This window comes from Cyprinus carpio, chromosome B2 (assembly GCF_018340385.1).
Source record: "Cyprinus carpio isolate SPL01 chromosome B2, ASM1834038v1, whole genome shotgun sequence".
In the NCBI taxonomy this organism is placed as follows: Eukaryota; Metazoa; Chordata; class Actinopteri; order Cypriniformes; family Cyprinidae; genus Cyprinus; species Cyprinus carpio.
In genome coordinates, this window is record NC_056598.1 from 25,872,032 (window position 1) to 25,890,609 (window position 18,578).

At 36.0% G+C, this 18,578-nt stretch overlaps 2 protein-coding genes across 2 annotated transcripts; both read right to left on the bottom strand.

The window, feature by feature from the left end:
• Positions 1–793: 793 nt before the first annotated feature.
• On the bottom strand, positions 794–6,776 carry prpf38b (pre-mRNA processing factor 38B). The gene is made up of 6 exons (XM_019096584.2): positions 6,338–6,776; positions 4,841–4,909; positions 4,555–4,706; positions 4,208–4,268; positions 2,694–2,926; positions 794–1,949 (listed from the first exon to the last, which is right to left on the bottom strand). The coding sequence occupies exons 1-6, from the start codon at positions 6,545–6,547 to the stop codon at positions 1,253–1,255; spliced, it is 1,422 nt and encodes a 473-aa protein (XP_018952129.1). The 5' UTR covers positions 6,548–6,776; the 3' UTR covers positions 794–1,252.
• Positions 6,777–7,281: 505 nt separating this feature from the next.
• fam102ba (family with sequence similarity 102 member Ba) lies at positions 7,282–17,260 on the bottom strand. Its single transcript, XM_042718912.1, has 11 exons — positions 16,979–17,260; positions 15,821–15,941; positions 15,185–15,214; positions 14,989–15,105; positions 13,744–13,790; positions 12,088–12,191; positions 11,636–11,743; positions 11,326–11,521; positions 11,101–11,237; positions 8,893–8,956; positions 7,282–8,650 (listed from the first exon to the last, which is right to left on the bottom strand). Exons 1-11 carry the CDS (start codon positions 17,122–17,124, stop codon positions 8,608–8,610), a joined length of 1,113 nt encoding a protein of 370 aa, XP_042574846.1. The 5' UTR covers positions 17,125–17,260; the 3' UTR covers positions 7,282–8,607.
• Between the last annotated feature and the right edge of the window lie 1,318 nt (positions 17,261–18,578).

Genomic DNA, 18,578 nt, shown 5'->3' on the forward strand with positions numbered 1-18,578 from the left:
GATTAACTGGGTAAAATATTAACATTATTTCTTTTAAAATGTTTTCCAAAATCTGTTGTTTCTGGCTGTAGGATTTACTTTCATGCAATTACAAATATATATAAATGTCTTATATAAATATGTATTGCTATGTTGTTGTATATGAGTAGTTATATTAAATACAAAGAGCATTTCTCCATGTGATCAGTCTTATAAATTATGTAAAGCACGTTAAATAAATTAACCATACACAAAACACCTGCTGTTCTTATAAAATGAATGTTCTTACAAGAAACTGACAAAGGCACAACAGTGACCTATTCAAAGCAAAACATCACTTTAAAAGACTGTATTTAACATCTTAGAGTAAATGAACTACTCATCCCATGAACCATCTATGGTCTATATTGCCTACAAATAATTTTACATTTAAAACAATCTGCATTTTATCTTTTTTAAAATATATTCATTACAATTTATTCTAAAATATTAATACTTGTACAATTTGAGAGAATGACTGACTAAATTACAACATCATGCTTCATGGGAATAGGTAGCCGCTACTTTTCTCACCTACACAGTAACAGCAACTTCTCAGATCTCTTTTTAAAATTATGGATAATATTGTACTGCAAAAATAAAGTTGAAATCATCTAACAGGACGTCTTAAGTTAATAACCTAAAATCTCATGGCAGTTTTGCCTTGAAAGGTTTGTCAGCACAAACTATTAACCTCTTTGAAGAAAATGTGACACTTTTACTTATAGAACCCAGCAGTTTTGCTTAATGACATCAAAAATATACAACTGAGCAATTGTGTTCCATACAAGAATTTTATTAGAAAACGAAATGCAACAGAGCAATGAAACAGCACAATGTCAGCACAGATTTCAGCAGCCTGTGCCACAAACTCAACTCTGTGGCAGCTCTGCTGAAATTTAAAACATTCTCTGAGCTCTATGTACAAAGCCATTTGTGAAAATCCAGAAAACAAATTGGGAGAGAAAGGGGATAAAAAAAAGTTTTAAAATGCCCTTTTCATTCTAGAGATCAGTAATGGGCAACTGAGAAAAAGTTACTTTTTTTTTTATATATCTACACAAGTGGCATTTAAAAGTGCAGAAAAAAAATCCAGCCTTTTCCATATGTTTACTTCAACACAAGTGGTGCACAAGAGGACTAAAGATAAAGACGAAGTAATAAGAGAGGGACTGGAATAAAGGAACAGAGGGAATTTAAGAGAGGAGGAGGGGGAGATAGAGACAGACTTGGATCAGGGAGACTCCACTCGAACACTGTTTGTTCTTTCTCCTTTTTCAGGACTGGGACGCTCGTGTTTTACATGTTCTCGTCCATTGCTGGATTCTCGTCGGTGCGAGCGCTCTTTGCTCCGACTGCGTTTGTGTGAGCGTTCCTTACTATGGCTGCGTTCCCTTTTCCTGTTCCTCTCCTCCCCTGCTTCCTGCCTGCTCCTGCTGCCCGAGCGGGAGCGCCTCTTGCTAGATCGTTCAGTTTTGTGTTTCCTGTCTCTGCTTCTGCTCCTTGATCGTTTACTTCTCTTTTCTTCCCTGTGTTTTCTATCCTCCTTATCTTCCTTGTGCCTCCTCTCTTCCCCCTCTCCTTTACTCCTCTTGTCTTTGGACCTCTCATGATCTTTATGGTGCTCTCTGTCTTTCCTGCGACTACGCTCTCTTTCACTCTCTGCATCCCTCTCTTTCCGCTTCTCTCGACTGGCGCTGCGACTCCGGCGTCGTTCCCTGGTTCGGTCTGGTGTTCTGGAGCGTCGTCTATCTCTGTCTCTATCCCTGTCCCTCTCTCTATCCCGGTCCTTTCCCTCCCGTTCTTTACGCTGCCGATCTCGTTCTCTCTCCAGTTCGCGGTCGAAGCCGGCGCTTTGTTTTTCTCTGTGATGGCTGCGACTCCGTGAACGATTTTGGGATATCCTGGGACTGGGACTTTTCCTAGGTGTCCTGAACACACACAAATAAAAATATTAAACACAGCATATACAAATACACTAGAACCAACAGGATACGTTTACAAACAAGGCACGATTCAACAGAATTTTCAGAAAGATTGTCTAAAATACGATGCTGTGCGACTATATTGGATATGACAGTAATGTTGCAATACACAAGTGTGAGTAACTTTTAATTACGTTGACACTTCTGCTTTGTCTGTTGTTACAGATTGTTTGATATATAGTATTTATGTGTTTTTTTTACCTAAATCATTGCAGGGTCCATCTATGAAAAACTGCAAAACTGAACTGCCAATCATACCAGTGGGCATTTACTTACAAGTATATAATCTTCCATGCCGATGAGGGGTGTCAAAACAGGATAGAAAATAGCCAATTACTTCTAAATTATAATGTTTATGTATAAAACTGTATAACATATGTGGACCTCAGAGAATAGTACAAAATTAACAAAAAAGGCAATTCATGACCCCTTCAACATTATATATAAACAATTACAAAGAAATGGCAAGTGCCACATTGAATTAAACATTAAAGTAGAAAAACTGTTTTAATTAAAGAGTAATTATGGCTGGCCTTAAATAGTTCATTCAAAATGGTTGATCATTTAAATAAGCTGAAGAAGTTGCCTTCTTACATCGCCACTACAGTTCATACACAACATCACAAACACTGATCGCTTCTGATCTGGTTAGCCAAATAATCTCTTCCCGCCCACACACAACGAATGTACCTGGAACGGCGCCTATCTCCATGCCTTCCCGAATCGGCTGCCTCCTCTTCATCCTGCTCATCTTTTTGCGGGGGTTTACGTGGTCGGCTCTTCATGTGCTGGTCGATTGCTTTCTGTGCAGGAACAGGTATTCGTGGGAACAACGTTGAAAACCATTCCAGCTTGGTCAGGAAGGAGCGAAGCATCTCTCCGATCGTCATTACGCACCCTCCTCCAGCCTTCACATCCAACTCCTGATCACAAAAAACAAAGAGGAGCAAAACCATTAAAACTACATTTTACTAAAACGAAGAATACACTCAGACATGCACTTATCACATGGCCTCTGGTACAGAGGTTAATGCTGATAATTAGACTTTACACTGTCCTGAATGAAATGCTTCATTTGTGATGACCAAAGAGTCTTCACCTCTGCTCTCACCTGACTTAATATTCAGTATTTACAGGTGCACAAAGTAATTTTGTCCACTGATCGTCATCTTGGACTTTATAGTAACAAATAATCAGCATATATAAAAAAGGAATACCATCATTTAAATGCCTTGATCACTAGCTAAAAAAGGAGCTATTTTCACCTTTAGTGCACCTTTAACATAAGTGAAAATCTTTCCTGTCTTTCTACTTTACTTTTTATGGAAAATACAGTTTATTATATCGATTTTCAATAGATCAAAACACTGCATGACTGAGCTTCAAAATAATTATCTTCCACAATGTCTCTTACGCAATGACTGAAAATAGGTGCGATGCAGAGGAGGTTGTAGGTCAGCTGACAAATACATGCTGTACCGGTGCGTGTGAAGGGGTGGAGTGGGTGGGTGCTTTTCTAACTGCACTCACGAACGCCAGCCAAGAGTGTGGAGCACACCCTATATCCAATCCACCCGCATCACAAGGGCCATCTGGGAGAGAGAACAGGGCAGTCAGCCAGAGACACACATAACCACCACAAAGCCTGGCAGCAATTTCTGCTCAAAGCAAATTAGATCTCCTTTTCTGGACTTTTTTTAAAAATGGATAATATATTACCAACTTGTTTACAGGTGAGAGTGGGCGTGCAGGAGCACAAGAGAAGAGCCAGCAGCCAGTAATGGATATCTGATATTTACGGTCAAACATAAATGTCTCTATGAATCACAGATGCATGCTGCCATATACACACTTATCTGGGCTAAGAGAATATTGCATGCTATTTAACACATTTAACCACAGAGGAATAACCATGGAACTTCACATCTAGCTCAAAGGACCATTTGCTAAGAGTTTGTGCTGATCTCAGAACAAACATGACATACCCAGTGAGATAAAAAAAACAGTCATCTAAAGTCGTGGGTAAACTTGCCACCACACACACACAGTTGTACCTGTGTGTCTCAAGAGGAACATTAAGCCAAATGAGGTCAAAGGTTGAAGGACAGCAATGTGCATCACAATCAGCATTTGGCCTAAAAGCTTTTACAACTGGGTACATTAGAAATAAGAGAGAGATGAAGGCATTACCCGTGGTGACATACCTCCTCGTCGTCAAGGAACTCATCATACCAGTCAACCAAGTCAGAAGGAGGTTGAGTATACCTACAATACACAGATTTGACATTATAAATGTGTATTCATTCATCCAAACAATGTAGCGTGACCTAAATACTTATGACATTACCATCACATATACAGCAATTTGGGTATATCTGCTCAACATATTCATTTTCCTTTGCTAAATTCAATGCTAGAATTTGATTATTCAAAGCAGTTCACCCACATGAACCTCTATGGCAGTGTTAAAAACAAACAAACAAACATGAAGTGACTTCTAAACCCGTTCCAAAAAAACAATTTAGATAATGTCATGTGTTCTGAGTCATACCTGATGTACATGAAGCCCAGTGACCTGATATAGGGCGAATCTGTGTGAGTGATGAGACCCATCACTTGTTTGCGGGTCAGTTTCAGTGTAAATAGCTTATACAGCAAACAAAATGCAGTGGACACAATCCCACCCGTACCGACTCCTCGAACCTGCAAGACAAACATCATGAGCCCTAAAGATAGACCTAATTCTTTCTTAGTACCTCTCCCTTGATTTAATCAAAATGACAAAGAGGATGGGAGGATGAAGTCGAGGAGGTCTCAAGGCACGTACTTCTACTTACCCCTCCGCACATTCCCGTCTGCCCCGCGGTCTTCCTGCTGCCTTTTTCCCATGGCTCCATATGGTTGACCTGAGAAGGAAATCAGATGATTAGAGGAAAAATACAACTCAATCCCATGCTAACCATCTTTCAAACCTAGATTCTACAACTTACTGTTAATATGCTACTTAAAGCTCATACTTTAAAATCATAAATAGTGGGAAAAGAATTCACGATCTTTTGCATTTTGTTTATTTATTTTGCAACAGTACTGGCTAACAGAAAGATACTATATTTTCCATAGTAACAATAAAGCGCCATTCATACAAAGGATGATAACTTTAATTTAGTCATTATAATTCTATGAGAATAAGGAAGTTTGCACCATAACTATATCGACAAAGAGTAATGATATTGTTGGAATCACTCTCCTAACGATTATTTGTGACCCTGGACCACAAAACCAGTCATAAGTCGCATGGGTATATTTGTAGCAATAGCCAACAATACACTGTATGGGTGAAATTATCAATTTTTCTTTTATGCCAAAAATCATTGGGATATTTAGTAAAGATCATGTTCCATGAAGACATCTTGTATATTTTCTTACCGTAAATATATCAAAACTTAATGTCCACTTCATGTGGACAACTTTAAAGGTGATTTTCTCAATATTTTTTTGCACCCTCAGATTCTTTTCAAATAGATGTATCTCAGCCAAATTCTGTCCTATCCTATCAAACTGTACATCAACTGAAAGCTTATTTATCAGCTTTCAGATTATGTATAAATTTCAAAAAAAAAAAAAAGAGAGAGAGACCCTTATGACGGGTTTTGTGGTCCAGGGTCACATTCTCCAGCTTATGAACGACAAAAAGACACTGAACAATCCAAATTTACTAAAGCATTTACAGTGTCCACGACATACCTGCATAGTGCTCATAATAAAACAGCCTGCTCGTTAGTAAGAACACAAATGTAAAAATTATCATTAGTTATTACAATAGTTATTGCTTAGTGTGAACGGTCCTTAGTTGTAGAAAATGCGGTTGCTATGGTGATTTTCTGTCGTTAACCCTATCTTAGGGAATTAGTCACTATTCACTTTCGTTGAATGATTTTCCATACAATTAAAGCTAATGGTGACTAAACCTGTCATTCTGTCTATAGTATACATAACACTTTATGTGTTCTACTAAAGTAATGTTAGTTTAATCTTACTGGTTTGGACCAACGAGTGGGTGAGTTAATGATGACAAAAACTTCATTTTTGAGATAACTAACCATTCATATAGGCATATTTAGAACTAGTTAGCACAATTAGCCTCCATGGACTAACACGGCCTAGTTCAGCTCACGTAATACTACGTTACATTTAAAACAAAAGGCAATTATTTAAAAAACTGTTTAATCCTAATATGAAAAATAACATCCAATGAGCAATACTCGAAACGCCAATGTAAGACAAATAAGAAAACCGCGGGCTTCACGGTCGTCGGCCCGGGTTCATTTCGCCACCTTGAAGTAAATCTCGTCCACCACCTCGTGGTACGTCTTGAGCTCGTACAGCTGGACCTTGAAGTACGGCGACGACAGGACGTTTGTCAGGATCATGGGGTTGAGGTTCATAGTCTTCTCGTTGCCCCATAACGGCAAGACGTTACCGTGTTTCCCGCCGGCCGGTTTGCTCACGGCCTGCTGCTGTTGTTGCTGCTGACTAACCGCCATGGCAGTTCCTTCACAACGCCATTAAACTACTAAACGAAAGGAAACGAACGTTGCCCCTAACGAATATGGCGGCAACGCGTTCAACGAGGTGCGCGAGTGACGGACCGACGTCTCTTAATTCATTCGAATTTGATTTTGGATCGTTTGATCGTATTCTCTGCGATTAGAAGACGCACGAGAAGCGTTCAGTTAACGTTACGCTGAGCTGCGGGGACAAGATGGCGCGCGGAAGAGGGGCGGCGAAAAGGGACGCAAGGCTGGGGTTGCCAAGTTGTCAAAGTAAAATGCTTATTTTCTCCCTAGAACGAAGAAATTAAGGAAATGCTTTAGAATCTGCGCGAACAAATAATCCGTGATGTTGTTTTAAAAATCCTTAATAAAATATCTATGTATTTCTGTGTGAAAATAAAAATAGGGTTCGTCTACAGGTGGAGAAAAGTGAATCGCCAACTGCATTGCTTGTGAATGTTTTACGCAGGACTTGGCAACACGATCCTCCAGCGTGGTTTATAATGGCTTGTACCTGACTGCAGATGTCTCGCAGAGTCCATATAAATATTGTTGAAGGCGCATATTATGTTTTTCCATGTGCTCTTGGTGTTATGTGGAAGTAACGCTCCAAATTTATTTTAAGGCCAAGGCTGCATGTTTTTAAGATGTGTTTATTATGATTATGGGACATGTATTCTAACTTAATATAATAAATAATATAGATGTAAACTGTGCATCACCAGCTCAATTATAACATTTATTTCAGATGTGCAAAGACAACTACCCAGCATAGCAAGTTAGCAACAAATTAAAAACACAAAATCATATACCTAAATTATATAACACAATAAAACAAAATGTATTCTTAAAATGCATCTTATTACAGTGAAGCACACATATTGCATGTTGAATTTATGTATATACTTCATGACCTTTATGATTTGAAACATCAGATATATCGTAAATCTTTATTTCTTTGACTTCAGATTTTCAGTTTGACAGTTGTCGCTATCAGAAAGCCTGAACACATAAATTAAATTCACCTTTTTGCCTTATATACATTCTTCAAAATATTACAGTTTTGTAATATGAATATATTATATGAATATACTATATGAAATTTGATAAACAGCCATTTTTTATTAGCCTTTAAAATTGGCATGTTCTTGCAAACACATTTTTGCAGTAATAAACTATAAAAAAAATATCCCACATTTACAAACCTGTTTCAAAAAACACAACAACATTAAACAGATCCTAAATAGGTCTACTATGTCTCTCCTTAGCTGGAAAGGAATGCCTGTAAAATGAATTTGGATTATGGCAATTCAACAAAAAATCCATCCCTGTGCAACTTGTGGTCACTTTCACTCGTTTGTGGGTCACTTTGACTGGGTGTTGTACCAACAGCCACCTACAGTACAGACCATCTTAGCTGTCATCAGTTTACTGTATATTTCTACAATTTTCTTTTAAATCAGAACATCTGTAACATTTTAATTTGACCATTATGCATGGTCTCACAAAAAGATAGAACTATGATTTCAAGTTGTCCACTTGAAATCACTAGTAAATTAGTATACTTTAAATATATATATATATATATATATATATATATATATATATATATATATATATATATATATATATATATATATATATATATATATTTATTTAATTAGCAGCATCCAACCAAGGAAATATCAGACAATCCAAAGTGCATCAGTCCATGTCAGTGGATTTAAAAAAGCTGATCTTTATATTAAAAATAGTCCTGAATCTGTAACACGTCTTCTCAGTTTCACCAGTGGTTCCAAATGTTTTTAAAGTGTCTGTGAGAACCATAACTATCTATTTTTGGTAAAAGAATACCAATCCAAGTATTTCCTGTTACTTTGAGCTTCTGTCTGTCTTCAGAGCTTTACCACTAGGGGGAGCAGTGATTCCACAAATTCCTAGAGCCCATGTGTCAGGAGCCCAGTATAGAACTGCTACTTGTGATCGAAGACAACTGCTGTCCTCTCGTTTGACACAGGATATTACATCACCTTCCCCCACGGACATTCAGTCTAGCGTTTTATAACCACCTGTTCAAAAGCTCCTGCACCAACCCTGAATGATGGAAAGAGAGAGACAGAAGGCATTATATTACATTATATTACATTACAGAATTACATTACCACAGTCTGCAATTTTATGATATTGTCAGAGCTCATGTAACATAATATCTCTCTGTAATCTGCTTCTTATAATGCAAAACACAATGACCATGTATCACACAAGGACGGCATTAGCGGACAATGCCAGTTGCCGTGGTGACCTTGGGGCTGGAAAAGTTACATAATATATCTCACCTGGTGTGCTGAGAGCCCAGTGCAGTGCTGCCTCCTGGCCCAACAAATAGTCGCAGACCCTCCTCTGCAACACATACATATTTAGACATCATTCAGTTGGTGCAAAGGCTTAAAGGGGAATTTTTAAATAAATATATATATAAATAAATAAACTGGTGGATGATAAAAAGGGCAAAAACTTCCCTAATGATACCATAATGATATACAGTACATATATGAGAAGTTCCTTATGCTTATCAAGACTGCATTTATTTGATCAAATACAAGCAAAATTTTGTGAACATTACAATTTAAAACAACTGTTTTCTATTTTAATGTACTTTAAAATATTAGTTATTTCTGCGATACAAAGCTGAAGTCTTCAGTGTCAAATGATCCTTCAGAAATAAAAATAGAATTTTTTATTAAATAAATGCAGCCTTTATGAATATAAGAAACTTATTAAAAAACATGAAAAATCTTACTGATCCCAAACTTTTAAATGGTATATTACATTAGTTAAACTAATAATAATATTTTAAGATTATTCATATCATTCTCAGCATGTACTAATTTTTTGCAATTAAGTTTTATTTGTTAACATTAAAATAATGCAAACAATGCAAACAATGAACAATTCTATTATAATTATATTTTTACTAACTAAAGATTAATAAATACTTTAGAAAATATATGGCTGATTATTAGTTCATGTAAGCTAATGCATTTACTTTTTAATGTTAACAAATGGTACCATTTTACAATACTGCCCCCCCCCCGAATGTTTTTTTTCTCCATTGAGTCACCGATGGAGTTTTGGTTCCTTGCTGCTGTCGCCTCTGGCTTGCTTAGTTGGGGACACTTCATTTCCAGCGAAATCGTCGACTTGATTGCACAGATACTATTTAAACTGAACTGAGCCAGATGATGACACAATTTTCCTTTTAAATACTGTAAAGATGCTTTGACATAATCTGTATTGTTAAAAGCACTAAATAAATAAACGTGACTTGACTTGACAATAAGGTCTCATTTTTTAACATTAAAGAGTAAAAGCGTTAGCAAACATGAACTAACAAGATGTTGGAAAAGATGTTATGGCAACTAAGTTTAAAGTTGCTGTCTCTGAGGTCTATCCATGAGTCAGAGAGAGAGAGAGAGAGAGAGAGAGAAGAGGGGAAATTTAACTATCTGTTTGTTTGAGACGGTAGTAGTAACCATGGTAAACATTCATCTTACAAGGCCACAATGTGGTGCATATTAAAGTGCATCTGTGGTAAAACACAACTCAGAATTTCCTTATCCAGAGTTTGCATCTTGTGAATGCATTGAGCGCCAGCTATGGGACAGTGGAATACAGTGTGCTGTGAAGGTCTGTGTGAGCTGGTCATATACGACATGTTTCCATGTGTGTGCATCTGTTGGCTGTTGACCATAGCCTGGTGTTATGGAGATGGAGATGATGTTTAAATTTAAACTTGTTTTCAGGGAGGTTGCTATTCAAAATACACTTGTAGAAGCAGATGTCATAATATGTGTGCATGTATCTTTCCATGCCGAGTCACAATGTAGTCCTGGTAGATTTTTAAAGGAAACAATAGCATTTTATTTTTTCCCCAAAAGTCCACTTATAATGTTAGTCAATTTGTTTGTACCACAAGCAATTGTATTTTAGTTTTCCATTATCATTTTTCATCCTCTCTTTGACCCTTGGCTGTTTTGCTGCTGTATACAGTAAAATGTTTTGTCAGTTTGGACACATTAAAATAATCAAAAGCTACACAAACGACATTTATATTATATTATATTTATACTATATATTTTGTTACGCAGCACAACTAATAATGATAATAAGTAATGTTTCTTGAGCAGCAAATCAGCATATTAGAATGATTTCTGAAAGATCATATGACATGAAGACTGAAGCCATCACAGGAATAACTGACATTTTAAAATATATACAGAGAGAAAACAGCTATTTTAAATGGTAAAAATACTTCAGTATTTTTACTGTATTTTTGATCTAATAAATGCAGCCATGGTGAGCATAAGAGACTTCTTTCAAAAATATAAAAAAATCTGGCCAACCCCAAACTTTTGAGCAATAGTGCATGTCATCATAATGCATCCAGCTGTGCTATTTCAAAAAGGAAAAAAAATCCATTTTTACATGATATGGCTTTTTTTTAAACATCTGGACTGTTGCATCAAGGTGCTTTCTAATAGTACCTTCATTACTGGAGTCCAGTATGCTGCGGCTGAAGTCTTGGCCCTGTAGGATTGTCTCAATGATATCATCAGCATCCACTCTGGTAGCATCCACTCGCTTTAGCTGAGACTCAACCGAGTCCTGTTTTACAGGGTGCCTGAAATACAAACATATACAAGAAATATAAGACTGCACTAAAAGAATTTTCTAGATTTTGTAGGAAGAGCTAATGCACACGTGTTTACCTGTTGGCTGTGATCCCACTGTGGGACGGTGTGGCTAAGTGCTGGGGTAAAGGTGTGCAGGCCTGTGCGCGGGACTCTCTGTCCTCACTGGGCTCTGGTAGGCTGCCAATCCCAGTGGAGGCACTGCCCACAGACAAGTTCCTCCTATGAGAGAGCTCCGTCAGACTGGAGGAGCGTGAATGACCCGTGCTGTAGCCTACAAGAATGTCCAGACTGATCAATATTATATATATATGCACATATATAATGCAAAAAGTCATAGAATAAAATAATAATAGAAAAGCAAAACATTTAGTGTGAATGAACAGACCAGAAAACTTGGAATGCTGGCTGGCATAACTAGCTGTTCTTGAGTGACCACACTTTCCCAGTTCATCTGGAACAGAACCATGACTGAAGCAACTTTTTCTTAGGTTTTCTAGAATAAAAAATTTTAAAAAATCAGTGGAATGTTACCATCAGTGTGAATTTTGGAATTGTTGAAATGCGAGGTAGACTTTACTAGGTCTTTAAGAAAATTAAATATACCACCGTAGTCAAAAGTTTGGAATAATTATTATTTTTTTTTTTAAATAAATAAATTACAAAAAATATATTACTTAAATAACATTTTAAAATATTCAAATTGTAATATGTTTTCACTGTATTTTTGATCAAATAGTAGCATTCGTGAGCATAAGAGACTTATTTAAAAAAAAAAAAAAACATCTTATTTCAAACAGGTATATAGGCAGTGATTTTGTGTGAGGACTGTGGAGGTACCTGTACAGATTTGAGCTGCACTCTGTGTCTCTCCTCTTCTGTCCTCATCTAGACATGTCTCTATTTCTCCTGGAAAACCAATGGTCATTGCAGTGGATGGAGGCCTGGAACAGTCAAAAATATCTCCATTAAAAACATATAAACACACAAAGAGAAAATGATGACAGAATTATATTTTCTGAGTGAATCATTCTTTTAATAAACTGAACCCAGCCAGGTCATAGAGAAGGAATAATCTATAAAAAAAAGATTTCAGGGGATATTAATCCATAAAGTACTAATCTGGCATTTCACTGGTTTTAGTGCCTCTAAAACCGTCAGCGACATAAAACTAGGACGCACCAGCCAGAGCTAAAAGCACTCGAGGCGCAGAATGAGCACTCCCACACACACACAAACCTCCCCATAAAACTTCAGCAGGCCCGACAAACACACACTCACTGGGAAACACCACCAAACACTTTGATTTATAAGCGAACATGGCTATTTTGACAACCATCCACAGTGAAGCAATGATTCAACTCTCACTAGAGCACGATGTCTGTGACGACAGAAGTGAGGCACACACACACACACACCTCTTCATGGAGGTTTATTTGTCACTCATGTCAGTTGCTAATCCACTGTCACAACACTGTACGTGTTGTTTTAATGGGAGATTGTGTGCCAGCTTGCTTGCATAACAGGAAGCACACCTTTCAGTGTTTCTGGGTGTTGTGTGAGATGATTAATATTACCCCCTCTAAATGTCAGGATAAATGTCAACTATTTCAACATGCATGCAAACTCATCCACACAATTACTCCAATATACTAGAAATACTAGCGCATCTGAATACAATCAGACTGCATAAAGAGAGAGCGCAGTGAAAAAAAACAAAAAAAACATTCATTTTTCTATTTCACAAAAATCCCTGTAAATAAATGTTTTAATGTTTTTTTTTTTATTATTATCAAAGCCTTCCTATAACTTCCAATGTTGAATAATGTAAACATTTTCATTACTGTGCTACTTCTAATACTTATCATTCAACAGAAACCATTCCACTATGCTTATTTGCTTCTCAAGAAACATTTATTATTTTTAGTGTTAAAAACAAATGTGCTTCTTAATATTTTTGTAGAAACCGTGTCACTTTTGATCAACTGAATTGAATGAAAGTATAATTTCTTTTGAACATAATTCTTACTGCTTACTTTAGAATGGTTGAATAAAAATACGACCTCAACTAATAATCAGAGGTCTCAAGCTGTGTCTGACTGTTATCTCTGTTTAACTAAAAATCTCCAGGAAGTGGTTGAACCAGACTTCCTGTGTTCATGCAGTCCTAGACATTGGTGTCAGAAAAAAAACTGGCACGAGTACTCTGGCAGAGCCACATAGACACGCAAACATATACAAGGCATCACGGCAGCTGTATCCGCTATTGTCACACAGTTTCAAGGTCATTCTGAGCTGCCGGGTTTCTCAGTGTTGAGCCAGCTCGACCAGCGTGGTCTTTCTGTATCACTTGTTAAACTTAAATAAACTAGGCTGTCCCATGCTGGAGACCAGCATCCAAAACATATACTGGTCTTTTCAGAAGGATGTAGATTTTAGATTTCCATATGAAATTCAAACTTTTCAAAATCTATTCAAAATTAAGGGACAACTTACGTTTTGAAGCAAGGATCACCTGACATCAGCTGCATACTGATAATCACCTAGAGAAAGAGAGAGAGGTGGTGAGTGGTTACATAAACATACGGTATGAGATATAGCAGACTGTATATTTAATTAATAGCCCTGAAAACATTAAGATACTGGAGAATTGTGTGGTAAATTGTATTTTGCTTAAGGATATAATCATGGCTTTAAAATTTTGATTGACTGAGCCACTGTAAGATTTGAGGCTACTGAAATAAAAGTCCATAAATGCACAATATACACATAAATTAATCAATTAACATAAATATATTGTACAAGGTTGATGCTATTTTCTCAAATTTAAGGACATATACACATTATTATTACATACTGTATATTATTATATGCATCGTTATTATTAATATTAATGTCATTAACAATGCTTTTTTCATAATATTTATTTACTATTTTTATTATTATTATTATTATTATTATTATTATTATATGGTTAAGATATTTTATTATATGGTTACTGTTAAGAATATTACTATATAATAATATTCTTAACAATTTATAAATAATAATAATCACTTTACTTTTACTATTTTTAAGGGCCCAATAAGCAGCAAATTCAATAATAAAGAATCAAATAGAAAAGTGTGAATATTGCACACACACACACACACACACACACACACACACACACACACACACACACACACACACACACACACACACAAACAAAAAGTCCCGTATATAGTGTAAAATAACTTATATGCATCACATGACTTGTTTTTATAATAAATTTACAAATATGGCATCACATGTGTGTCCAAATGTTAATGGACTGCAGTGATGCAAGTTAAAATGGTCTGGTCATGTGTGTGGCTCTCTACAGCTATAAATGTGCAGGCCTGTGGAATTTTGGGTGCTCTGCGATCAGCTCCAGGCGGAGGTGGAAGGATACAGGCCTGTGGAATTCTGGAGGCGCTGTGAACAGCTCTAGGCATAGGTGGGGGTTGTGGATTGGAAAACTTAGCGCAACACAAGCCGAAGCATGCCAAACATAACCCACATGAAGTAATACAAAACCGCACACAGATCTGAAGGGACACGCCCCTCACCCGTCCCCTAGCAACCACATGTTTATGATAAAAATAAACTAAAAAATAAAATACATAGGACATGCAGTCTCAAGACAAAGGGGACAACTGTGCATCTTCATTATAAAGTTTTCTGCAATGTATGTGTGTGTGTGTGTGTGTGTCTGTGTACCTTCAGTATAGAGTTGTCCTGACGTGTGTTTTTGGTGTTGTATCCCTCCAACAGGCAGTGCCGTGTGGTGCTTCCTGAACCGGCAAACTCAGCCAAGTTTAAATCTGCGAACCCAAGCTGTGTGACACACACACCGTATCAGTGCCAGTGATCTGATAGAAAAAGTCTTCATAATCCACAGGTTAACTGAGCTTACCTTTGCAAATGTCTTCCCACCTTTGAGCTCTTCATAAAAGAAAAAAAAAAAATCAAAAACCTCACCCAATCCAACTACATTTGTACTGAAACAAACTGCTTAGAGCCCAATTTAACAATAAGGATGTTCAGTGTTGGGGGTAACGCATTACAAGAAACATGAGTTACATAATCAGATTACTTTTTTTAAAGTAACTAGTAAACTAACGCATTACTTTTTAATTTAGAACAAAATATCTGAGTTACTTTTTATTTTCTTTGCTACTGACCTTCGATGATCCAATTCAACCATACTAAGCAAAATTACACAATTGTGTTTAATTTTTGTTATTGCTGAATATTCATATTCTTTATGCAATTTGTTTGAGCTGACTGATCAGACATGAATTTACATTTCCTTCAGCATGAGGCATATTTATTTCACTTTTATTGTGAAAGGGCTTTTATATTTGTAAAAAAACTACTTTTTTATATAAAAAAACAAACAAGCAACTCTTATACGTTAACTCAAAAGTAGTATACTTTCCATAAAAAGTTACTTTTTTATATAAAAAAGCTTCAAGCAACTCTTATACGTTAACTCAAAAGTAGTATACTTTCCATTAAAAAGTCAAACACTGAGGATGCTAAATCATACCTTTCTTACAGATACCCGAAAAACACATGGATCCAACACCCCTGTCCCTGCATTAGCACTCATCTTACATAAGAAGGAGAATCTTTTCTTCCATTTAACACAATTCACCAGAACTGGCTCTCTGCAGAAGAAAACACAAGAAAGATCATGTAGACAGACAAGACATACAGATAAAATGATAGGATGACTGAAACAGACTGAAAGATTAAATGACAGACAGACTGATAGATGAAATCTGAATACAGTGTTTACTGTCTTTGCCTCAATACACAATAAAATCTCTATAAGCTCTATCATTACCGCTGCGTTATTAGGAAAAGTGATTTAGACAAAGCATTTGTCAAGGGAGATCTGAATGAAAAGGCACATTATAAAGTCTACAGGGAGAGGATTACTTTGTTACAATGTCTGTTACATCACATTTATTCTGGTTGTGAAATACTGTGCATTCTGTAAGGAATATTTCTAAATAATTCACTGACTTTGTACGTGTTTTTCCTGAAACCAAAGTTACACTAATGCCAAGTAAACCTTTGGTTGTGGTGTTTATGAGGAGGAACGTCTGGAATTCCGTCAGATATGGAATGTAACCGTTTTGTAAAATGCACAAGTACTGTTGCCACAACAAGCCCAGCTTTGACAGTTAAAGGAAGGAAAGCATTGCTAATCAGACACTGCCCACTTTTGCCGACCTGTTGAGTCGAACACCCCCCTCTCACTCACCCCCTGCCAAAATACACGTGCCTCTATAACATAATCATCTGCAATGTTTCGTAAAAATAGCTCGATATCAGATTAAACGCGTCTAGGTTAATTGAGCCAAAAGAAATAAGACAGCACGTGAACATAAAACAAGCACTACTTATCAACTGTCATTAAAAGCCTTTGATCACCTCGAACTCATTCATCATTAATCAGGCAATCTAATAATAAAAATAAGTCAATTATTTCAAGATTAAAAAGGCTTGATGTTCTTGCTCACTCATACAATATATTCAACATCAGAAATACATTTATTATTTGACATTACTTCATATTAATATTAAATAGGGTTACATCTGGACATTTATTTTAAATATACACACACACATACACATCTATCGCTTGAATAAAATAATGAAATAATATAATATACAGGATAAATTGAGTTGGTCTCACCTCGAAGACTCATCTGAAAAGCCTCCGTCAGTCAGTCGAACCTTGCAGAACAGAACTCCATTCACGTAAGGGACAGATGACAGCTCCTCCAGCTCCACATCAACTTTAAACTTGAACCTCTTCTTCTTCATCATGATGAAAGCCATTGATCGAATATGTGAAGGACGACAGAATGGCTGTTATACTCCACGAATGGGATTTCAGCAGAAGAACCCAAACGCTTTGACGCGCCTCAGCAGTGTTTGAGTCGGTGGGTGTGCGTGACGGTAGTTTTTGAAACGCTGCTGCGTGAGCTGCGTTGAACTGACGACTGACGACATTTTAAAATAAAAGTCCATCCAAACTATTCCATGCTTACAATAAGACAGAATGAATATATAACATCATTTATTTGCGTGAATTAATAACATGTATTTTTATAGCAATGGAATCTAAAATAATTTATTTGTAAATTATCAAATGTTAATTGGTCTTTTATGACTAATATAATATGATTTAGGAGAATATGGAGCTCGAGGAGAAAAACACCTTAATTTTTACAGAGACCCTATTCTATTCCAGTAATAATAATAATACAATTAAATTTTTCTTTTTTTTTTAAGAGACCCTATTCTATTCCAGTAATAATAAATAAAAAAAATATATAAATTGTATTTATATTTTTGTATACATTTGTGTGTATATATATATATATATATATATATATATATATATATATATATATATATATATATAAATATATATATATCAATATATATTTAGAAATATATGTAAGAAAAAAAGAGAGAGAAAAAAAGTGGTCTTGGTGAACCCCTACTGGTCGATGCTGTAACATGACCATCCTGCTGTCTATAAGCATATTTTTCTATTGTCCTCCATAAACTGTTTCATCCTAATTTTTAGCTGAATGAAAAATGAAAAATATTAAGGTAACGGTAGATAAATTACTGCGGTACTGCATTTCATTAGCTCTGTACTTGTACTCTGCATAATGACAATAAAGTTGAATCTAATATAATCTAATCTAAAGGAACATCATTTAATATGAATCGAGGGTAGGTATATTTTATGACTTTAATCTTAGTCTCACGTGACGGGATGATATGGAACAATAAAATTTTAAGAAATAATATAGTTGATCAAATGACGTAATAGCAGTTGAAGTTGTACTTTTATTTGAGTTTATTGGACCACTGAATTTATGGCCTATTTTATCCTTCTTCATTGCACCAACATTACAACATACGTATAAAGAATATACAGCATATAAAAGGAAGTACAACACAGCGTATAAATAACAATTAACAAAAATACAAAATATAAATACAGTTTAATACACTATATAGGCCTACAATGCTGCGTGGAGTATAAAGAAAAATAGTATATATATAAATGGAGTTTGCCTAAATATCACTTCATTGTTAGCAAACACACTGTATGTATTGTAGAGGAATTATTGTTGTGCATTGATTCAGTTTAACTTGAAACGTTATTGATTGCTAAATCAACTTTCTGATCGCGTGATCAAACTAATAGTCCACCAGAGGGAGGCAAATCATCACGAAAGTATAGACTACTAAACGGGGCAGGTTGTGTTTTA

Bases quoted from the DNA above. Each gene is read 5' to 3' on its own strand.
- prpf38b (XM_019096584.2), bottom strand. From the start codon at position 6,547: ATGGCGGTTAGTCAGCAGCAACAACAGCAGCAGGCCGTGAGCAAACCG. The intron at 4,910-6,337 runs GTGGCGAAATGA...TTTCCTTCTCAG, and splicing joins TGGACGAGATTTACTTCAAG to GTCAACCATATGGAGCCATG. The intron at 1,950-2,693 runs GTACATTCGTTG...GTGTGTGTTCAG, and splicing joins GGAGATAGGCGCCGTTCCAG to GACACCTAGGAAAAGTCCCA.
- fam102ba (XM_042718912.1), bottom strand. From the start codon at position 17,124: ATGGCTTTCATCATGATGAAGAAGAAGAGGTTCAAGTTTAAAGTTGAT. The intron at 8,957-11,100 runs GTACTATTAGAA...TATGTGTTGCAG, and splicing joins ACTGGACTCCAGTAATGAAG to AGGAGGGTCTGCGACTATTT. The intron at 8,651-8,892 runs GTGAGATATATT...TCCATCATTCAG, and splicing joins CTGGGCTCTCAGCACACCAG to GGTTGGTGCAGGAGCTTTTG.